This window comes from Sus scrofa, chromosome 14 (genome assembly GCF_000003025.6).
Source record: "Sus scrofa isolate TJ Tabasco breed Duroc chromosome 14, Sscrofa11.1, whole genome shotgun sequence".
Lineage (NCBI taxonomy): Eukaryota > Metazoa > Chordata > Mammalia > Artiodactyla > Suidae > Sus > Sus scrofa.
The window spans coordinates 7,388,417-7,412,353 of NC_010456.5; the positions used below are offsets into that span (position 1 = coordinate 7,388,417).

The following is a 23,937-nucleotide window of genomic DNA, read 5'->3' on the forward strand; positions in this document are numbered from 1 at the left end:
TAGTATATTACTGCAATAAGGAAAAGAGTCCAGGGTGAACTGAACTCAGCTTCTATTTGTACAGAGGTGACTGGGCTCTTTAAAGGGAGAACAAGGGGATAGGGAAGAGGGTAAGCCTGTCTCAGTAGAGTCAGTGAAAAATTACACAATGCAGGAAGGGAGGGTTGATCCCTGTAAAACTCATTTGGGTTTGCTAACTAGGGCTTATCAAAGTAAGACTCCTCCCCTCTCACAGAGGCTAGGAGACAGGGGCTCTGTCTTCAGGTGTTGGCTGGAACAAATAGTAAATTTTTTTTGATAACCTTGAGTTTTCTTAGGCAGGCACTTTAAGGGGGGGTAGGGTCACCTTACAAATATGCCTTCAGCTGCTAGAAACTGTTAGTTTTTGTTCACATCTTTATAGACTAAGGTTGACAGGTATAGTTAAGAAGACTTAGAGGAGCCTGTCTAGAGTGTGGTCAAGAATTTTTGTCAATTGCTATGAGTATTAAATGAGGTATTGTCTGTGAAAGTGCTTGGAGGAATAACACAAGTCATCAGTATCAACACATTCATTTACGTAACCAATCATATCACTTCCTCTCCTTTAAAATGCTTATTAAAATTCTTCCTTACACTAAGTCCCAACTACTAAACATCCTGTCACTCAGTGATAACACCCACTACATCATTTGCCAAGTATTTTACATACATTGTAACATTTCCCTCAAACAACCCTATTAGGAAATATTACTTTACAAGAGGCCCAAGGTCATACAGCCAGTGAGCGACAGAGGCCAAATTTATGTTCCACTCTGATGACTGTTACCTGGTTCCATTAAATAAGAAACTCTTTTCACCTTTTAGATGGTTCAATTAAAAAGAAAACCAGTTTATTCTTAACACACTGAATATGTCTGTTACTCGTTAAGATTTTTGTGTCTGTGTGTGAGAGAATCTAACAATTCTAAGATAATTAGAAGGGCAAGGGTCAAGGTATGCCCTTTTCAGTTTATGAAATAGTTCTCCAGCACCACCATGCATTACAGATATTAAAGCCATTGCACCGCTCTCAGGGAACGAGGGAACAGGACCCGGAATAGTAAATGCTGTATTGTTCAGCCCATGCTGTACTCTTTCATCGTGAAAGAGATCAACGATGAGTCAGAACAGTTGGAGACGGTTTCAAGGAAAATAAGAACTGAGCGCGATCTTAAGGGTATATTGATTCTGAGAAGGTAACAAAGGGACACTCCAAGATAGAGAAGGTGAGGAGTGAAAGCTTATATATCCTTGAAAATCCGGGTATACACTCTCACAGAGCTTAAGTGATCGAGAGTTTTGTTTATCCGTGACGTTATCGTAAAAGGGAGCTCACTCGGAAGTTTAAATGTCTGAAGAACGCCGCTACAAGGTGATCTGCGTGGCTGACGCTCGTGCCTCTGGCGCCCCTTAGCGGGACTCTACAGTCCTATCAGAAACCACCACAAGTTCGGCGGACAGTCGTTTGCCTCTACGATGCTTTGCCAAACTTCCCGATTCCAGACGGGGTGCGACGATGCGCACTTACCCGCTGCGCACACGCGACGTCCTCCTTACCGCACAAAGGCTGCGGGAGGAGGGGTTGGCGCAAGCGCTCTGAGTTTCTCGAAAAATAGGGTCATCATCCTACTTCCGGGCGCAGGCCGGGCGGAGACGCGTGCGCCGTGAGGACACGCGGACTTATTTCATGGGGCGGTGACGTAATGACAGAAGAGGAGGTGGCCAAGGAACGGAAGCCGGGAGGGAACCAGGACGGAAGGGGACCAGGGCCAGGGTTGTGTTCGGAGCCTTGGCGGGGCTGGGGTTCCGATGTGGTCCCCGGAGCGGGAGGCCGAGGCCCCGGCCGGGGGAGACTCGGCGGGCCTACTGCCCCCCGAGTGGGAGGAAGATGAGGAGCGCATGTCTTTCCTGTTCTCCGCCTTCAAAAGGAGTCGCGAGGTGAACAGCACCGACTGGGACAGCAAGATGGGCTTCTGGGCACCGTTGGTGCTGAGCCACAGCCGCCGCCAGGGGGTGGTGCGCCTGCGTCTGCGGGACTTGCAGGAGGCCTTTCAGCGCAAGGGCAGCGTCCCGCTGGGGCTGGCCACCGTGCTGCAGGACCTGCTGCGGTGAGGGCGGGCCCGGGCCGGGGGGCGGGGCGGCTCCCCGCGGGCAGGGACCCGGGCAGTTCTCCCGAGCGCACGCCGCCCAGCCCAGGAGCTGGCCCCCTGGGCAGTCTCTGTTTGCTCTGTGGGCGAAGAAGGAGGCTAGGTTAGGGGGTGTTGGGAGAGAGAGGGAGGAGGGTGGAGGGAAATTGAGAGGCCAGGGTAGCCTCATTACGGAGATGCAGAGGGTTTAGAGTAGAAGCCAGCCTGTCGGAGGTGACAGTGATTTGTCTGGACTGGAATCCCATTATGTAGTTATTTCGTAGGGACTTCTGAATTCAGATTACCTCGAAACATAAATGGTCCATGAGACAGGATTTATTGAACTAAGGAAAGGCAGAGCTAAGAAGACAGTTGTGGGGAAGAGGCCTGTAGGGATCTTGCTAGCAGCCTCCCAGCAGAGGTCATGTGTCTGGCCTGTCTTGGCTTATCCTTGGCACAAGCGGTTTGGAGCAGAAGACATGAGGGAGGTTGAGGGCTTTACTGAGTATCTTGGTGCCCTTTAGGTGCTACCTGTGCAACAGGTGCAGGGTTTTGGAGCTACCTCAGGTGGTAACGTGGACATCTTATACACATACAACACTTCACAGTGTGCAGGTACTTTGCACACACCATTTCATCTGACCCCCTCTGCAGTCCTGTGGGCAGGTGTCCTCAGCAGACAGAAGAGGAAACTGAACCTAAGGAGATAAGCGACTTACCTGGGGTTGCATAGCTAGTTAGAAGAATGGGGGAACTGGACCCCGGGGTCTTCTATTCTAAAGCATATGCACACGTTGTATATGTCATACCCAGAGCAGCCTGGCTGAAGACAAAAGTCAACTTTGATACATTGCTTTTAGCTTGCTGCTCTTTCTGATCAAGAGGTCTCTCCTCCTTTTCCCCAGCTCTCTTGCCTCGGCTGACATCAAAGTTTCAGTCCAGGCCCGAGATGGGGCGCAGGAGAGACAGTAGCTGAAGAAGTCGGTGAGGAGCAAGAACAGTCTGGGCTGCTTTTTTTTTTTTTTTTTTTTTTTGGTCTTTTTGCCATTTCTTGGGCCGCTCTCGCGGCATATGGAGGTTCCCAGGCTAGGGGTTCCCTACACCAGAGCCACAGCAGCACGGGATCCGAGCTGTGTCTGCAACCTACACCACCGCTCACAGCAATGCCAGATCCTTAACCCACTGAGCAAGGCCAGGGATCGAACCTGCATCCTCATGATGGTTACTAGTCAGATTCGTTTCTGCTGAGCCACAGCAGGATCTCTGAATTTATTATATTTGAAGAGATACTCTTTCTGTGGCCCTTAGCATAATAACCAGCCCATGGGAGCATTCAGTACATTTAGCAACGTATTACTAGTACCATGAAATGCTTATGTCTTATCTCCACCCTGGCTTAGGAATAGCAGAGAACTCTTTCTCTGAACATCTTTGTATTCTTCCTTATGTCTTGTCCTTGACACTAATCCATTGTTGCTGTTTTCATTTTATCATTTGGAACTCCATTTGTAAAGGGAAGTCTCAACACAGGCCCCATGACCTCCTGTGCCTTTGTAGTTTTAGCGGAAAGCTTGCATATTGGAGCCAAATTATAGTTTAGTTTTGACCTCTGTCATCTTCTCAATCCCTCAATTTTCTCTTGTAGAAAATTGTTACGCGGCTTAGAGCTGGAGCATAAACAGTGCTGCTCATAGTAGCTGGCACGGAGTAGGTGCCTGGTAAAAGGCGTTTATGATGATGATAATTAAATGCCTCTTTGTGGGTTAAGAGGGAAGTGGGACCTTGCGTGAAACCTACTAATGCCCTTTTCTTTTTTCACCTGCAGTCGAGGGGAGCTGCAGCGGGAGTCAGACTTCATGGCCAGCGTAGATAGCAGCTGGATCTCCTGGGGGGTTGGAGTCTTCCTGCTGAAGCCCCTCAAGTGGACTCTTTCCAACATGCTGGGGGATAATAAGGTTCCTGCTGAGGAGGTGCTAGTGGCTGTGGAGCTGCTTAAGGTGGGTTGCTGGAAGCAAGAAACCTGGGTGTCATCTGGAGTCATCTCCATGTTCCTGGGGTTGTGGGTGTATTGTTAGAATGAGAATGGGTCTTTTTCACATGTGACGGAGTAGATACCAGATCATTTTGCCTCCCTTTTGCAGTACTTGCTAGACTTTAGTTGCCAATTGGGCTTGTACATTTCAAGGGCAAGCCTTTGTCTAGGAGTTGTCACAGTTGATTATTTTCTCTCTTTGTAGGGATTAATGATAAGCCACAATTTAGAAAATGCTTTGCCTTTTGTAGTTTATGGACAAGAATTTCTTCCTGAAGACCTTGTAACTTTCAGTTTCGCCTTCCCCTAAATCAGCAACCTAGGCTCACATTTCCTCCTCTGTCTCTTACTTCTCCATCAGAAAAGCCAACAGGGGAGTTCTTGTTGTGGCTCAGTGGAGACCAGTCTGACTAGCATTCTTGAGGATGCAGGTTCAATCCCTGGCCTTGCTCAGTGGGTTAAGTATCCACTGTTGCTGTGAGCTGGGTGTAGGTTGAAGATGAAGCTCAGATCTGCATTGCTGTGGCTATGGTGTTAAGCTGGAAGCTGCAGCTCCGATTCGACCCCTAGCCTGGGAATCTCCATATGCTGCAGTGGTGGTGGCGGCCCTAAAAAAAAAAAAAAGAAGAAAAGAAAAGGGAAGCCAGAGTTCCTGTCGTGGCTCAGCGGTTAACGAATCCGACTAGGAACCAAGAGGTTGCGGGTTCGATCCCTGGCTTGCTCAGTGGGTTAAGGATCTGGAGTTGCTGTGAGCTGTGGTATAGGTTGCAGATGCAGCTTGGATGTTGTGTTGCTGTGGCTCTGGCATAGGCTGGCGGCTACAGCTCCGATTGAACCCCTAGCCTGGGAACCTCCCTATGCCATGGGAGCGGCCCAAGAAATGGCAAGAAGACAGAAAAAAAAAAAAGAAAAGAAAAGAAAAGGAAAGCCAACAGGTCCTTGGTGCCTTCCTGCTGTCCAGGTCAATTGGCTGCCTCCTGGTCTGCTTCCCCCCTGCAGCCTAGAGCATGCAGCGGATGCTTGACCACTTCCCTCAGCAACACTCTCAGCACCTCTGCAGCTCTCAGGCCAGACAAGAGACACCAGCAAATTAGCCATCTTAGACCAGCCCCATGGTCCACCAGCCCTGCTGGAGAAAATTGCTCTATCACCAAGTCTGGGGCCCCTTCACAGTCCCCAGCTTTAGGAGGGCCCTCCGAGCCACCCCACAGTCCAGAGTTCTTGTCCCCTCCCGGCCCCTCCCACATGCCCTGCATTCTCACCCTCTCTGCTCTCTGCAGACTCCGCACTGAGAAGGTGGAATCCTTTAGTCAGGCCTTCAGCCTCCTCTACTCCCACCTCCAGTTTGACTTCCTCTCAGCCCTTCCTTCTGCCCAAGCTCAGAGGATGAAATGTCCTTCCTCTGTACTATGTGTGTGCTTGGCTCTGTCCCTTCCCTGCTTGTCCCTTTGTCTTGTCAGCTACCTTCTTTTTTTTTTTTTTTTTTTTTTTTTTTTTTTGTCTTTTTGCCATTTTCTTGGGCCGCTCTTGTGGCATATGGAGGTTCCCAGGCTAGGGGTCGAATCGGAGCTGTAGCCACCAGCCTATGCCAGAGCCACAGCAATGCCAGATCCAAGCCGTGTCTGCGACCTACACCACAGCTCACGGCAACGCCGGATCCTTAACCCACTGAGCAAGGCCAGGGATCGAACCCGCAACCTCATGGTTCTAGTCAGATTCGTTAACCACTGCGCCACGATGGGAACTCCTCAGCTACCTTCTTATCTGTGTGTTCCTGCCCTGTCGCTGTCAGTGCTCTTTCTTCACTTTTCCCATTGCTGATGACTCCTTGTGGCACCTGGTGCCCTGCCTAGTTACTGCTCTGTCGCTCCTTCTCACAGGCTGCTCCCCCGTCACCTCCACACACTGTTTAACCCAGGGCCAACCTGCTTCACCCCAACCACTCCACCACCCAGCTGCTGTGGGCAAGGTTACAGGAACCTTAAGAGAGTGTGTGTGTGTGTGTGTGTGTGTTTGTGTCTCTGTGTGTGTGTGTCTTTATAAAGTACACTGCAGACAGTGGTTTATTTTTTGAAACTGACCAAGCCCAACCTCAGGGCCCTTGCATAGCCCCGTCGGCGTCCACACAGCTGGAGCTGTTGGAATTCCCAGCCCCCACCCCCAAGAGAAGCTCCGGTTTCTCCTCACCTCGACAGACCCCATCCTCTCCTCCTCAAACTCGGGAGCACGGCTCCGAAATCTTCCAGGTCTCCCTGTCCCCCAGGAGTTTTGACTGAGCAGCACGCCTTTTCCTCAGAAGGATACCTCTCCCTCTGCGCTGCACCCCCTCCTGGCCTGGTACCCTGACCTGCAGGACCTCCAAGGCTCACAAGGCCCCACAGAAACTGAAAGATGGTTTAGGTGGTTCTAGGCCAAGCGCCATTCCTCACTGCGGTCTTTCCCCTCGTGTGTTCTCTAGCTTGAGCCAAGGGAGGTAGATCCATTTGTCCCCCACATGTGTGGTTTTTGGACTCACAGTCTCCACTGCATGTGGAAGTTCCTGGGCCAGGGATCAGGCCCACACTGCTACAATGACAACACCAGATCCTTAACCTACTGCACCACAAGAAAACTCTGGACTCAGTCTTTCGAGAGCAAAGGCAGGGATTGGGGGTGGGAGTGGCATTGCATAGATCTTCTAAGAACCAACAATAATTTTTGACAACAAAGTAGTCTGATCCTACTTAGGGAGAAAAATAAATCTTCTAGCTCTTTAGGGGCAGGAATGTTCAGTCTGTACCCAGCTTACATCGCTACACAGAACATTGAACACGTAATCTCATTTGGTGACATATGTTTTCAAATATATGAGGAGGTGACTATTTTCTCCTGGGATGGAGACTTGTTTTTATGTGTGAAAATAAAGGGTTTTATCTAGATGTTTTTATACAACAAAGCCTATTTCTGAGGTAAATTGATTTTCCCAAGTCTAATCGCAGAAAGCAGCCAACAAACTTTTGATTTTATTTGAAAAAAATAGAAAAAAGTAAAAATTGCCTAGGAGTTCCCGTTGTGGCGCAGTGGTTAATGAATCCGACTAGGAACCATGAGGTTGAGGGTTCGATCCCTAGCCTCGCTCAGTGGGTTAAGGATCCGGCGTTGCCGTGAGCTGTGGAGTAGGTCACAGATGCGGCTCAGATCCCTCGTTGCTGTGGCTCTGGCGTAGGCTGGTGGCTACAGCTCTGATTCGACCCCTAGCCTGGGACTCCATATGCCGTGGGAATGGCCCAACAAATGGCAAAAAGACAAAAAAGAAAGAAATTGCCTATACATTTTGCTATTTTAAAAATATGCAGGAGTTCCCATGGTGGTTCAGTGGGCTAAGAACCCAGCAGAGTGTCCATGAGGATGTGGGTTCAATCCCTTGCCTCTCTCAGTGGGTTAAGGATCTGGCATTGCCATGAGCTGTGGTGTAGGTCGCAGACATGGCTCTAATCTGGCATTGCTGTGGCTATGGTGTGGGCCGGCAGCTGTAGCTCCCATTCAGCCCCTAGCCTGGGAACCTCATAAAAAGAAACAAAAAGTCATACAAAGAAATGAAAGCTCCCTTTCTATTCATCCCATTTCCATCTCTGGGTACTTTCCCTTCCCATTTTGGTTTGTGAAAACACACATCTTTTCTTATATTTCCTTGGTATCATTAGTACTTCTTGAAAATCTTATATACCTGCTTATTGATTTTCTGTCTCCTCTACCAGAAGGGAGAAGTTCCCTGGCCCTGGGAGCAGTGGCGGGTGCATACATAGTAGAGACTCAGTAAATATTTGTTAAATAGATAAGCGAATACACATATACATATATATGTATACATATACACTCCATTTTTTTTTTAGAAATGTAATCTTTTTTTCCCTAATAAAATAGCATTTTTTCACTTATCTACTGGCCATTTACTTATTCCCTTCTGTGAAGTACCTTTTTATATCCTTTGCCTGTTTTTATTTTGGATTGTTTTTCTTTTGTTTAATTTGTAGGAGTTCTGTGTGTTTGGGATATATATATATATATATATACACACATATATACACAATATTGGGAATGTTAATGTTGTTTCCCAGCCTCACGTTTGCTTTTCCTTTTTATTTATGATGTCTTGTACCATATAGAAGTTTTTGTATTTCTACAGTCACATTTCTCAGTTTTTCCTTTATGGCTGCTGAATTTCTGATCTTGCTTAGGAAGGCATCCTCTATTTCAAGGTTAATCAGATTTTTAAAATATTTTCTTTGAATTATTTTATACTTTCATTTTCTCAATTTAAATTTTAATAATTAGGCCTGTATTCTATATATGTGGTTAGGAAAAATCTTCTTTCCTTTCAAATGGAGAGCCAGTTGTCCTCACCTCACTATTTTTTTTTTTTTTTTTAGATATTTTAGGTTGTTTTGAATTGTTTTTTTAAAATTAAAGTACTGTTGATTTACTTTGTTTCTTCCTAGCCTCACTTGTTAATGCTGTGTACCGTTAATGTTGTGTGTGGACACCACACCATCCTTCCTACGGTGGCTTTATGGAAATGTTATCTGACAGCACAGTCAGATCTAGTGAAAGCTCTAGTTTTGTCTGTCTGTCTCTTTGTTTGTTTGTTTGTTTGTTTTTGCTTTTAGGGCCGCACCCACAGCATACGGAGGTTCCCAGGGTAGGGGTCCAATCGGAGCTGCAGCTGCCAGCCTACACCACAGCCACAGCAATGCAGGATCCAAGCACATCTGTGACCTATACCACAGCTCTCGGCAATGCCAGATCCTTAATGCACTGAGTGAGGCCAGGGATCGAACCTGCAACCTCATGGTTCCCAGTCGGATTCTTTTCCGCATGGGAACTCCTAGTTTCTGTCTTATTAGACTTTCTTGCTGTCTTGGATACTATTGACCAGTCACTTCTTAAAATTTTCCAATTCCTTGACTTTGTTGTCATTACACTGCAGGTTCTCCTTGGTTCTCCCTAAGCAGTTTGTGGATTTCTTCATCTCCTCAACGCTGGTCTTCCTTCAGCTTGTTCCTTTGCTCTCTGCATTTCCTTAGATAACTCATTTACACTTTTTACACTTGGGATTTTGATTGCTTTCTGTATGTTATGTCCCCTGTCCTGGTGTCTCCTCGAGCTTCAGGTTTTTATTTCCAATTGTCTGCTCTACCATCTTCTTGGATGTACCTCAAGCATCCCAAACCAACATGTCCAAAACGGAATGTTCTCTCTTGCCTTTGAAATATGCTTTTCCTCTGTATTCTTGCTCTTAGTCCACCCAGTCACTCAAGCCAGAACCCAAGAGTCGTTCTGGACTCACACCTCTTTCTCCTCCCCACCCAGGCCCGGTAACCACGGACTGCCCCGTCTTGTCTTCCAACTTTTGCTTGAATCCCTTCCTCTCTGTCCCATTCCCATTGCCCTGTTCAGTCCCTTATATTCTCTTGGATTGGTGGTCTTCCTGCCTCTGAACCTAACTCCACTGTCCCTCCTTGCCCAGTCATCAGCCAGATCCCTGTTAATCCAGCCATAGCCATCCCTCCGGTGACTGCCTGCTGTCTGCCGAGGAGACATTACTGTTTGCATGCGGAAGAAGGGCTTCTGTTCTCTCGGCCCTTCCCAACCTCACCCCTAAACACTGCATGGACTCAGACTCTGAGCCATTGCTCCTGACACCCCTCTTCCTGAAATGCCCTTCCCACCAGCCTCACCTACTGACTTACTCACCCTACAGAATTCTGCTCAACAACCATTTTTTTCCTGGGAAATTGCTGAACTCTTGGGTATTCCTTCCCTTTATTTTCATAGCATTTTGTGCCTGCTTCACTAAATATTTCTTGTTTGCAAAAGACTGAAAGAATAATTTCCATGAAGGAGGAAGACAGTGCCATTGTTTCTTGAACTTGTATTTCTCACAAGGATCCTGTCCCACCTATTTGTCACCTGCTTCCCTCTTGAGACACTTTATAGACTCAGTAATGTTCTGGTTTGCAGTATCGCCATTTGGCATAAAAATGGAGAGCTGGGATTGGCGGGGAGTTTAGATGCCGTCTCATCCACCTGCAGATGCTATGTGAGTGGGATGCTGAGGACCAGTGAGACCTTCTGGTCCAGGGTCCCAGGCGGGGCCGACAGCCAGGCCTCAGCTCTGGTTCATGGCTGTTCCACCACACCACGCAGCCTCATTCTCCCCTTGGGGGATGGTGGGCCAGGGAGGCTTAGAAGTGCCACATCCCAGATGGAAGGGCAAGCACACAGCTGGCTCCCCGTATACATGTACCCCTTCTTATCCATGTTCACCAAACTTTCCTCCAAGGTTTAAAAAAACGCAAATCCCTTTTCCTTTTCAAAACTGTTAGTTTAGAGAAGACAGGGTCAGTGCACCCCTGATCTTGCCTTGTGTGGTGGGACTGAAGCCCGGGGTCAGGGCTTGCGGGGTTCCGTGGGCAGCAGTCAGGGCCTGAAAGCACCCGTCCCCTTCCCTGCAGGAGAAGGCAGAGGAGGTGTATCGTCTGTATCAGAACTCCCCTCTCTCCTCCCACCCTGTGGTGGCCCTGTCGGAGCTGAGTGCCCTCTGCGCCGGCTCCTGTCCAGATGAGAGGACCTTCTACTTGGTGTTGCTGCAGCTGCAGAAAGAGAAGAGAGTCACTGTCTTGGAGCAGAACGGGGAGAAGGTATGGAAATGCGCTGCTCCTTCCCCGACTCACCAGGGACTTGTCGGGTGCCTGCTGACGTGCCCGCCTGCCTCCCTGCCTTGGCATTTCTCAGCATTTGGGTTTGGAGCAGCAGTAATTTGTCCCCTGTTCCTCAGATTGTGAAGTTTGCCCGGGGGCCACACGCCAAGGTCTCTCCTGTCAACGACGTAGATGTCGGGGTTTATCAGCTAATGCAGAGTGAACAGCTGCTCTCTCGCAAGGTGGAGTCCTTATCCCAGGAAGCAGAGAGGTAACTAACTACCCCTGGGCTGAGCACCTCCGGCCCCCAGCCTGGCCGGTCCCCAGAGCTGCCAGCACTGGGCTCTTAAAAAAGAAAACAGCTTTCTTTTTACTGATTATGAAAATGCTAACTGCACAGTGCAGCAGCCTTGGGAAGCATGTAGTATCACAAAAGAGAAAAAACTGAATTATCCCCCAAAGAGTACAGCCGTGAACACTATGCTTATGCTCTTCTGTGCCAATAACCATTTAACCAGCCGTGACTGAGCCAGACCTTGTCCTGCGCACCTGATGATACAGGCAGACATGGCTCTGCCTTCCCAGAGTCTTGCCAAGGGACCCCTGCTCTTGCCCTCAGATGCCCATGCAGGGTGTCCTTGCTACAGGCATGTAGCTGTGGAATTAGAATGTACTTGTTCACACCATCTTACGGTGGGATAAACCCCACATTGTGGGAAGGCCAAGGTTGTCATTCACTACCTCCTGGCTCCCAGGATGGGAATCTGCCTTTAAGGTGCCTTGTCTGCATGTTATACCTTGTGGGTTGAAACAGCTTTTCCTTGGTCCTTTGCCTTCCCCACATGCAGCTGCCCCAGCTCACATCCCAGCTTGCTTGGGCATCACTTTTCTTGACATTGGGTGGAATGAATTTGATCTGCAGATTGAAAGTACCTTCACTAAGTGCTATTGCTGGGGATACTTCAGGACCCTGCCACCCTCATCCTACAGCCTCATCATCTTGAGCTGTTGCTTTGTTTGTAGGTATAAAGAAGAAGCCCGCCGGGCATGCCGAGCAGGAAAGAAGCAGCTGGTGAGTTTTCTCCTCCCAGTTATGTTCCTGGACCCTGGGCTGGCAGTGAGAGTTCAGGAGTTTGGGGAACGGCCTTCTTGAGGCTGAAGGGGAGCAGTCTGTGGGTGGCCCAGGCACCACAGCTTGTTTTACAAACCTGTGATGGATGGTCTCAGCACCGGGGAAGGGCTCTCTTCCTCTGGCCCTTTGGCCTGCCCTGTCTGAGTCTGACCAAGTCTCCACACCCCGCCAGGCACTGAGGTCTCTCAAGGCCAAGCAGCGGACGGAAAAACGCATCGAGGCCCTGCACGCCAAGCTGGACACTGTTCAAGGCATCCTGGATCGGATCTACGCCTCGCAGACAGATCAGATGGTAGCCACTGCCCCCTGCCCCGGTGCTGGGCTGGTCCCTGTAGCATCCAGGCTCGTTCCCTCCACTGTGGCTTTGCCATTTGGAGGAGGCCTGGGCTCTTTCAGGGTATGGTTGGGATCACCTTTGCCTCTCTGCTCAGGAAGTTTGGGCCTTAGTGGACATGGGGTGAGTCACGCATGGGTGGGAAAAAAGAAACCAGACCCAAAGCTATCTTCGGAGATGAAACAATATTGTCTCTGTTTTGCTCAGTGTTCTTTATCTGCACTGACAACTTTGTTTTGTTTAGGTTTTCAATGCCTATCAGGCCGGGGTCGGAGCCCTGAAACTCTCCATGAAGGATGTCACAGTGGAGAAGGCAGAGAGCCTTGTGGATCAGATCCAAGAGGTACAGGCGGGGATCGGGTGGGGGACACCTAAACGAGGCAGGTCCTGAGGGTGGATGTGGCTCCTTTTTACCTTGTGCACTTGAGGAAGCTTTCCCTGATCCTTAGATGGGGCGTCATTACTTTGTAACCCTCAACATTGAGACCCAGAGACTGAGATTCCCCAGAAACACCATTCAGAGCTCAAGGCCTCGCGCTGTTCTCTTGCAGCTGTGTGACACCCAGGACGAAGTATCTCAGACTCTGGCTGGTGGGGTAACCAACGGCTTAGGTGAGTTGACAGGTGATTCTGTCCTCCGTCCTCTCTAGGAGGACCTCACCTCCTTGGGCTGTGGTAGATTGGGTCGTGGGTCTGCTTTTCGGGGGCTCTCCCATGTCACCCTCTCTCTGTGGCTTCTCCAAAGGAGTAGTGAGAAGGAATTGCCATTTCCTCTTTGATAAGCTGTGCTCATGACCCCTCGGTCCTCCAGCGTCCCTCACTCACTAGGCCTCTTCAAGGGCACAGAGGAGCAGGGTCAGTTCCACGGTGTTGGCAAATAGACCTCCTTGATGACTTAGCTCTGTGTGTAGAAAAAGAGTATCTGCTTAGAGGTGCCCTCTGTCTCCCAGTTCACGTGATTTTTTTAACCTGCAGGGAAGCATGGGTGTCTTTTGTAAAGATGGGCTGCGTCTTGCTATCCTCAATCCTTGACGCGGTAATGCATTTCATCCCTGGACTTTATATGTCCTATGTCGTCTTTCCTTTCCAGACTTTGACAGTGAGGAACTGGAGAAGGAATTGGACATCCTCCTTCAGGACACCACCAAAGAACCTTCGGATCTGTCTGTCAACCCCCGGAGGAAGTTATATACCAACATTGTGCCTAATCCTAGGATCTCGGACGCTGAACTTGAAGCTGAACTTGAGAAACTGTCCTTATCAGAGGGAGGTATGGAGCTGTGTTCCCAGGGTCGCTGGTGGGCATGTGGCCCTCTGGGTGACAATAGCCTGGTTATGCAACCTGCCAGGGCACCAAAGCCAGGGAAGGATGTGGTTTGTTATTTAGATTAATATTCAATCCCTTAGACACCAGGATGCTTTCAGCTGGAAGACCTACCTGGTATACAGTTCAGTTCCTTCTTCTCCTTGCAGGTTTGGTCCCAAGCAGTAAATCTCCAAAAAGACAATTGGAACCGACTCTCTAAAGCCATTGCAGGACCTCAATGCAGGACCTCATGTCAAAGAGAGACCATGCTTGTGTGTGTGTACATAGTTATTTAAATGAGAAACTTTTGGAATGTGTTGGGAAGAGGAGGAACGACAAGCACTCTAATGTATCTGGATGCTACACTTACTACGGACAGATAGAATTTCTGGAAGCCTGCCCCTGAGGCCTGCTGCCAGCTGGGGTCATGAACCTGCCTTCTCATCTTTATAGTGCCACAGTTTCTACGGTTCTGTGTTTGCCCTGTCGTCTCTCATAGCCTGCAGTCCCTGCTACAGGCTGGGTTAGGTTTGTCTCCCCCACCAGCCTTGTTCCGGCCAGCGAAAGTGAAAGATTCGCAGCTTTGCCAAATCAAAATCTATCCTCGTCCCCCACCCCCACTGTGCATAGAGGAGTTTATTCTGTCTGTAGGTCTGTTACACAACGTGTCCCAGCCTCACTCTGTTTCTGTTGGTAGTGAGGAGAATCAAACAGCTACTGCTCTGTGGAGAAACACTACAGTGTAAAAGTTTTTTTTCCGGACTTAGCTGTCAAATTCTCTGGGCGTTCAGAAGGAGAGGTCACCCCTGAGTGGCTCAGAGTCCTGACATTTGGAGAGGGGCCTTGTGGGGCTGGTGGACACTGCCGCCTCTTCCATCTTATGCAAAAGGAGATCTGCTGATGGACAGAGGGTTATTCTTGGTTCTTTGAACTTGAGCGAGAGAAGCCGGGTGACTGCAGGGCCCCAGGTATCCCAACCCCATGTGCTTTCTTAAAGAGGCATCATCTCTGCCTTGCCCCATGATGAATAACTAAACATAATTTAAATACATAAATCAAAACCAGCCACATGACACACCTCCCCTTCTTGAACCTGGCAGACAACAACAGGTTCTTTATTTGAATTTCAGAAGCATTTTACTTTGTAGCCCACCGCTCAGGGCAAGGGATCTGAGCCAGGATGTGCAATAGAAGCAGAAGACTGTGGCCCCCTGCCACGCCTGCTGTGAGCTCCCCAGTCCTGCTCTACACCCATCCCCGTCTCCTGAAGGCCCATCTTCCTTCTTCCTTTGGCCAGTGGGGGAGGATGGTATGGGGGGCCAGGCAGGAGAGGGTCTCAACACTCTGGCAGCAGAGAGAAGAAAACATACCAGCCACACTGCCACTCTGCTGCCATAGTCCCAGATGCCTGCCTGGCCCTTGGCTCTGTCCTTCCTGCTTGATGGAACCTGGAGCAGAGGGGAGGGATTTGCTCCAGGCCAGGAGCACAAATCACTGTTCAACAAATGTCTCTCCCATTCGACCTTGGGAAACTGAAATGTTGGGGATGAAGAGAAACAATCACTATTTTTTCTTTTTTATCTGGTAAATAATTAAAAGAAAAACCCCAAGTGCTTTGTCCTTGTCTTTTCTTTAGGTCACATAGAGTTCCTTGTTCCTTCATGCCTCCAGGAGTTCCCGTCATGGCTCAGTAGTTAATGAATCCGACTAGGAACCATGAGGTTTCGGGTTCGATCCCTGGCCTTGCTCATTGGGTTAAGGGTCCAGCGTTGCCATGAGCTCAGGTGTAGGTCACAGACGTGGCTTGGATCCCCAGTGGCTGTGGCTGTGGCATAGGCCAGCAGCTACAGCTCTGGTTAGACCCCTAGCCTGGGAACCTCCATATGCTGTGGGAGCGGCCCAAGAAATGGCAAAAAGACAAAAATATATATATATATATATACTCCCTTCATGCCTCCACTTCCTCTGGCATCCACACACTGGGGTTCTTTTACTGACTCCATAGGAGGACGCTGGCTAGCTGCCTGGGTCCTGAGTGGTTGTGAAAGTGGTCAACTCCTCAGCGGATCGCTCTCACACTGTTACAGAATGGCCTCCTTCTGTTTAGGAATGTGCCTTATTCCATTTTCCTTACTCCTTTCCTGTTCCCTTTAAATGACCCACTTTCCTCAGCCCCTCTGATTGTACCATATTTTCAGTCTGGCATTGATATTTCCTCAGCATCTGTTACATGCCTGCGGTTTGCCATCCATGGGGGGAGACAGGCTTTGAAACAGAGCTGAGCGAGAATGGGCTGGAAGATCTGCCCCAGCACTAGGTAAGTCAGCAGGCGAACCAACCAGGAAAAGGCGCTGGGAGCAAGCCCAGAGCAGAGACACTTAGAGTGAAGACAGGCTCAGAGGAGGTATGTTGTAGGGACCCCCCCTCCCCCCAAAAGTAAGTGACCTGGACTATGAGTCTTATCTGCTCTACTGTGTCTCTTTTGCTGACGTGAGCTGCCAAGGAGGCCTTGCTTTAATGTTTCAGGCTGGTTCTCTGCTGCGCTACAGGAAATTAAAGCGTTGATTCTGGGCTTGGTTTGGATTGAAGATAGAAAGCCACAGTCTGGTGGTGGCTGCATTTTCAGCACGCCATCCCCGTGAGGGGCCTGAGTCTGGCCTTAGTTTATTAAGGAAGCCGGTGAGTTTTCTTCTGTGTGGCAAGAGATCAGGCCCAGATGAATCAGGTTTAGATACTGCCTTGTTGGGAGTGAAGTACCCTATGGGGTCCAGATACACAGCAAGGAAGTCCAGAGAACATTTAGCTCAAATTGGGGGCTCAGGGAGGGCTTTGTTGAAGGGATGACAGCCAAGCTCTCATTTCCCTTGACTATTTCCTTGGGTCTTCAGCATCTTGTCAAGCAGTCTACAAGTTATAGACTATCCTCTATCCATGGTTCCACTGAAATCAAGTAGGGAGAGAAAATATATCAGGCAGGGACTGATCCTGACTGGGCATCAGGAAATGTGGTTCCAATTCTCAAGCCACTAACTATGGCTTTGGAAACACGGGGCACTTTTTCTCATTCATAAGGAGAAGCAGAGAGATTAGGTGACTCCATGCATGGGGGTGGGGAGTGGGGGGACTGAGCACTTGGTGGGGAGGGGGGCGGGGAGGAAAGGGGGAAGGGCTCACCTTCAGAATCTCCTTGACCTCCCTGAAAGCGGCTTTTAGCCAGAGCCCTGCAGCTGGTTGGGTCTGAGGTCGGACAGCCTGTTGTGAGAGGGACGAGGAAGGGTGAAACTGCTGTGATTATCACCACCTGCCTGAAGGTTGAGCTGACTTCCGGAAGAGGTCAGGATATGCTGGAAATGTAATCAAGGCCATCCGAAAAGAGAGCTGCTAAAGCTGTTCAGGGTGAGGCCACTAAACGAAGCATGGCTTTGAGGTTGATGGGGGAGTTTGGCAACCCTCTTTTCTTTTGAAGAATTTTATTTTCTCCGCCAACGTCTCATTTTTACTCAGGTTGCAGCTACTCTTTGGGGAAAGTGTGATTCCTTCTCTCCTCCTGCAAAGAAACAATAGACACCCGAGCATGAGAGCCTTCCGAGTCCAGCGAGAGGTGATCCTTCTAGAAGGAAAGGTTCCAAAGTCACAGTTCTTACTCAGAGTCGCTGCTGTCCAGTCTCAACTCTGGTGCACCTGAGGTTTGGAGGAGGCGGGGACTCCGGGAGGCGGGGACTCCGGGAGGCGGGGACTCCGGGAGGCGGGGACTCCGGGAGGCGGGGAATATTTGCAGCTCTCTCTCTCCGAGAGCAGTTCCCGCGCTCGCTGGCCTTCTCCTGGGGGGCAGTCTCCGCTCAGGCGACGGGCACAGCTCGAGGTCCCCGGGCGCCCGGGGAAGGAGGTGAGAGCGACTCACGCGCCCCGCGCTCGGCAGGAAGTGGGTGGGTGGGTGCCGGACCTCAGGGCTCTGGAGCAAGGCGCGCGTCTCATTTTGCGGCGAACGCGGGATGCCAGGCTCTAGGAACTGTCGGCGGGAAAAGTTTCCAAGTGGGATCCCCGAGGGGAAGGCGGCCGAACAGGACGGAAAGTCCGCTTCCTTATCGGATCCTTGTGCCCTCGGCCGGTCCTTGCCTGGCTCAGGTAACGCTTTCCTCTCCGGCCGTTTCTTGCGCTCATGCCCTTCGTGCCCACATATCCGTCCCCAGCGCAGACCCTGGGCCCTTAGTCACTGTTTGCAGCTCGTACTGGCGCCTTCTGTAACGCTGGGAAGAGTCCGGGAGCCACGGACCGAAACCTCCCCGTTCGCTTCACCGGATGAAAATCCAGGACATCGTCTTTTTATGCACTGTGCGGAGACCTCCTCCAACAGCAGTATCCATCAGGGGCACCTTTTCAGCGCGGGGATAACGACCTCGCAGGAAGCCGGGTGGGGGGGGTGGGGGGGTGCGTTTGGCTGATATTAGGAAGAAGGCTGGTGCCTTCATCTCGGCCTCACGACGTGGCCCTTGTCCTTCATCTCAGGCTTGCGCAGAAGCCTCCGGAACTCCCAGCCAGGAGGCCTTCATGGCAGAGCCAGAAGTGACCGAGACCCCAATACAGCAGAGGGCAGGGCAGCGGTGAGGCAGGCCTAAGACTCGGCGTTATGGCAACGCTCCTTTGACTTCTCATTCACTGCAGGCTGCAGAGAATGGTTTGTGCTGGCGTGTGCTGGTGTCTTGAACTTTTGCCACCTGCACTTCAGGGTCACCAGTGTTCTTGTTTTCTTCCTGGTCATCCTGAAACTTCTGGTAGCTCTGCTGGTGATGCCTTGGAAAGTGGCAAGCCAGGCAGCTGGCTATCAGCCCTTTGGGGACCTCTGACATCTGGGTAGCCTTTGACATCATGTGTTCACTTCCATCCTGTCCTTGTGCCTCTGCAGGCCAGCCCCTTCAGCTGCCAGCGGCACGTGACCCCGAGGGCTGCTCTGGTGGCCACCGGTGACCTGGCTGCCTTCAGTTCTCATGTCTTTCACCCCTGTCCAGCTGCTGTCTGGCATCAGGCAAATGGGGCAGGACAGAGCCAGCCCAACAGTACAGGGCTCCCTGTCTGGGTTCAGAGATGCAACCCCAGCCTCAGCTGCACCTGCTCAGTGGCCTGCTCGATGGTGATTGTGGTCGTAGCGGTGGTGATCATGGCAGTGATCGGGAAAGGATGATGCAGAGAGAGAACAAATGGGTGGAACCCCCTCAGGGCAGGCTTGATATTAAGAACTTAAGAGGAAATCAGCCTCAGAGACCAGAGTTCCAAGATGAAGTGCAGACAGGGAGGCGCTTTCCCAAGGTTGCCCTGTGAGTGAGGGACAGAGAGGAAACCAGGAACTTGGGACCATGACTTATCTTCCGTTGGGAACCATTTGGACTCCCAGCATCCCAAGGTCAATCCCTGGCAAGTGGATCTGGGTTCCAAACAGCTGCGGGCACCCTGCTCACATAGGCAGGGCCTGGCGTGGAGCTGCAGAGGCTGGTCTTGAAGCCTACTTCTTTAAGCCCTAATTCTTCAGCTCTCATTAGCATACAAATTAGTTGGCAGATTAACCAGCTCCTCCCCTAGGGAATTTAGGGGAAGGTGAGTTTTGAGGAAGTCAGAGAAGAGGACCATAGCACATGGGGACGCTGTGGCAGGAGGCAGGAGTGGATGCTGGTGGGCTTAGGGGACCTGAGAGGTGGGTGGAAGTCACATGTCTGAGGCTCTGCATATGGAGTAACTTTTCCCAGCGCCAGGCGGGGGAGCAGGCTGAGGACCCCCAGAGCCAGGCTGCGTGAGGACATCGGGGGCCCTTGCTCAGCCAGGACCCATGGTCACTAGGTGAACATTATAACATCCTTCCTTTCCCTCATAGGGTAGAGGTTGGGCCATCAGGATGGAGTGGTGCTTTCCAGTTTTGTCTCCAAATTGTTTTGGGTGGTGGAGAGAGATCATGACTAGGACTAACAGCCAGACCTGTGATTCTGTGGCTCTGGCCCCTGGGGCCATGACTGGAGGAGATCAGGGGAGCCTTGGATCTGGCTCTCTTGGAGCTGAAGTTTCCAGAATGCCTTCTCTGATTTTGGGTCCCATCTCCCCGACCCTTACACTGTGCCAGATGCTTTACGTGGGTTATCTCTCTATGGGTTTCTTCACTGTTGATCAACTCAGTGAGGCCAGCACTCTTACCCCCATTTCACAGACAAAGAACTAAAACAGAGATAGGTAGTTAAGCAATTTTCTCAAGGTCACACAGCTAACAAACAGTCAAACCAGTATTCAAACAATCTGACCTCAATACTTGCCCTTATAACCTCTGTGCTATGTGAGGCTAATGGGAGAAGGGAGAGTTTGGGGATGGAACACCTATATTTTGTGGCTATCTTAATACATGACTTAGGACCCGTTTCCTTCCTATGTGTTTATGCAGGCATTGCCTCTTTCTGTACAAAATACAGTTGTATGTGTCTGCAGCCTGGCTTTTCTGTTGTTCCATGGGCAGAGATGCGTGTTTGTTGTCACTGAGATGGGTGGGTGTTTGGAGCCACCCTTATTCCTACTCGGGACCACTGTGGGCTAGCTTCTGGCATGTACAGGGATGGGCCAGCATAACCCATGCAGGCAGGTGACAAGAAATCTGAGTTCTGGCTCCGTCACTGCCTGAGGCTGTGATGGAAGAAAAGATCCAAGGAAATAACGATTTATCTTTAGCCTACATCAAAGGATGTGTTGTGAAGAAATGGAAACTACATAAGTGCTCTTTGAAAGTATCAAGTGGAGTTCCCGTCGTGGTGCAGCGGAAATGAATCCAACTAGGAACCATGAGGTTGAGGGTTCACTTCCTGGCCTCGCTCAGTGGGTTAAGGATCCGGTGTTGCCATGAGCTGTGGTGTAGGTTGCAGAAGCGGCTCGGTTCTGATGTTGCTGTGGCTGTGGTGTAGGCTGGCAGCTGTAGCCCCGATTAGACCCCTAGCCTGAGAACCTCCATATGCCGCAGGTGCGGCCCTAAAAAAGACAAAAGACAAAAAAAAAAAAAAAGTATCAAGTGCTCCATATATGAAGGGCATCATGAAGATGGGGGTGTCTGCACTGCCCTCTCTGGAATCAGGGCCATTTCCCCCAGGTGGCCGAGCCATGGTCTTGTGAAACCTCGTCTCAGACACAAATCAGGCATCTGCCCTGCTGTGGCCTGACCCCCTCCCGACTTGTGTCTTTGAGGTGGGCTCTGGAAGAGGAGGGCTGGTTGAACTAGCTCTTCTTTTTATCAGCTGTGTGAGCTGGGGCAAGTCACTTAACCTCTCTATACTTTAATGTCTTCATCTATAAAACAAGGCTAACAATGGTACCACCCCAAAGCATTGTTGTGAGGAGTAAATAAATTAAAAATGCAAAGGGCGTAGAGGGTGCCTGGTATAGAGTAAGCCAGTTCAACCTCTGTTAGTTCTCAAACCCTTGTTGCCCTCGGACAGGTCCATCCAGGGACCTTCTGAGGTCATTTGTGGAGCTCTGTGCACTTACTGGTGGGTGATTATGTTGGATGTCCTAATAGATGCATAAATCAGGGCTTGCATTTTGTTGTGTTTTATTTTTTTTCTTTTTAGGGCCACAGGTGCAGCATATGCAAGTTCTCAGGCTAGGGGTTGAATTGAGCTGTAGCCACCGGCCTACACCATAGCCACACCAATGCGGGATCTGAGCCACTCTGCAACCTACACCAAGTTAACGGGAACACCGAATCATTAACCTGCTGAGCAAGGCCAGAGATCAAACCTGTATCCTCATGGATGCTAGTTGGGTTTGTTACTGCTGAGCCACAGTGGGAACTCCCTGCTGTGTTTTAAATAGTGCTTGCATCTGGATGAACTGGCCTCATGCCTTTCTTTACCCGAGTCTGTTCCTCTGCAGTATTTTGCTGATAGACATTAGATTAAAAATAAACATGAAGATCCTCAAAGTCAAATGTTGACTAATAAATAATGTAAAGACATTTTAAAGAATTAAGCAAATAAAAGTCTAGATTTTCATTAGAAATTCTTAATTTTCACTCAGTTCTCTTAGGACAGAACATCTGCAGAGTTCCTGCTCTGGTGCAATGTGCTCAGCCACATTTCTGCAGCTCCAGGATGCAGGTTCAATTCCCAGCCTGGCACAGTAGTTTAAAAGATCCAGCAGTGCTACAGCTGCAGCATAGCTTGCAACTGTGACTTGGATCCGATCCCTGGTCTGGGAACTCCATGTGCTTCAAGGTGGCCAAAAAAAAAAAAGACAAAAGAGAAAAAAAGAACATTTTCAGTCTAGTGCAAATTCATTCCTAAAGGTGGGCCGGTTGGATCATGGGATCATCTTAAAAAATTATTGTACTTTTTCCTGTCTTTTTTCCCCTTTTTGCCTTATATTTTTATTAAGGCAAAAGAGACACAAATTTTCTTTTGCTATCTTTTACCTCTTTTTCTTCATTTGCACTTTATATTGGATAAAGTTTTTATATCATTATTATTTTCCTTTGATGATTTGAAAGCTATAGATTATATTTCAGGTCTTTCAGTGGTTACCTTGAAATTTTTAGCATATGGACCTAACTATACATTTTTCTAACAAATTTTAAAATTCTTCCTTAGCTCTATCTTTTCCCCTCCAAGAATTTAAAGATGCTCTAGCTGTGCATTGAATACCATCCCTACCCACTGTTTTATTTTTTCAAGAGCTTTAACTTGGCTTGAAAAAATAAACTTATTATGGACAATTTCAACCATACAGAATAATTAGGAAAATAGTGGAGTCATCACCCATTTTCAACAATGAGCTTTAGGAGTTCCTGTCGTGGCACAGTGGTTAACAAATTCAACTAGGAATCATGTGGTTGTGGGTTTGATCCCTGGCCTCGCTCAGTGGGTCAAGGATCTGGCGTTGCCATGAGTTGTGGTGTAGGTCACAGACGTGGCTTGGATCCGACGTTGCTGTGGCTGTGGCATAGTCTGGCGGCTACAACTCTGATTGACCCCTAGCCTGGGAACCTCCATATGCGTGGGGTATGGCCCTAAAAGCAAAAAAAAAAAAAAATCATTTTGCCAATCCTATTTTACCTGTAATTCCTCACTTATCCCCTCCCCAACATATTTTAAGGCAAATCTAAGACATGCCGTTTCTTTTTCTTTTTGCTTTTTTTGCTTTTTAGGGCTGCCTCTGTGGCATATGGAGATTCCCAGACTAGGGGTCCAATCAGAGCTACAGCTGCCGGCCTATGACACAGCCACAGCCACAGCCACAGCAACGCAGGATCTGAGCCATGTCTGTGACCTACACCACAGCTCACAGCAATGCCAGATCCTTAGCCTACTGAGCAGGCCAGGGATCGAACCTGCAACTTCATGGTTCCTAGTCGGATTTGTTTCCGCTGCACCACGACAGGAACTCCTAAGACATACCATTTCATTCATACACACTTTAGTATTAAAAAACACAAATAAACCTAACAGGAGTAACATGAACACCCCTGAAAAGTAAGATCACTCCTTCATATTGTCTAGTACCCAAGCCGCTTTTCAGATTTTCCTGATTTTATCAAATATGTGCACTAGTAGATTGGTTTGCTGGAATCTGGATCTGCAAAGGCTCATCTCTCATATTTGGTTGACGTGTCCTTTCTTACCATTAGTAGTAGTAGTAGTAGTTGTTTTTTTTAAATGTGTTTTAGAGTTTTTGTTTGCAAAGTTCTTTTTGTGGGTGGTTCCCCTCTTTCTGTGGGTCACTCATCCTTGTCTGGTGATTCTGGGCTAGCCTCCACCCTGCCCCGGGCACCCAGTTAAGATCAGGTTTATTCTTGGCAGCTAAGAGCCATGTCAATATTGAGATACCATTGACCCACTTGGCTAGCAGTAGGCTTGGGCAAGGAACTCTTCACAAGGCAACATCTTTGGTCTTCCGCCTTCTGGAAAAACCCATAGCTCCCAGGAGGCAGCAAATGTAGCTTTTTTCTGTATAACTGTATAAACGGGGATGCTCTGCCTCTATCCTTGGCTTTAAGTGGTTGGGTGGCTTTCATCCCCTCCTCGCATGGGGCACTTTTGTTCCTTCTTAATCCACAAGGACTGAAATTCCAGAGGCCTCTGCTGATTTCCAGACCAGAGCCCAGCTGTCTCACAGCCTCAGCCACACTTACTGCCTGGTATTTCCCAGGGACAGTGACCATGTTTTTGAGCATAGGTTTTCTACTTATACATTTTACTTTTTTTTTTTTTTTTTGGCTTTTTAGGGTGGCACCTATGGCATATGGAGACTCCCAGGCTAGGGGTTGAATCAGAGCTGAAGCTACTGGCCT

At 49.3% G+C, this 23,937-nt stretch overlaps 1 protein-coding gene across 1 annotated transcript; it reads left to right on the forward strand.

Moving 5' to 3' along the window:
- On the forward strand, nt 1,650-15,241 carry CHMP7 (charged multivesicular body protein 7). The gene is made up of 10 exons (XM_021074113.1): nt 1,650-2,129; nt 3,973-4,144; nt 10,674-10,859; nt 10,997-11,130; nt 11,883-11,931; nt 12,164-12,283; nt 12,570-12,668; nt 12,877-12,937; nt 13,416-13,595; nt 13,799-15,241. Exons 1-10 carry the CDS (start codon nt 1,831-1,833, stop codon nt 13,849-13,851), a joined length of 1,353 nt encoding a protein of 450 aa, XP_020929772.1. The 5' UTR covers nt 1,650-1,830; the 3' UTR covers nt 13,852-15,241.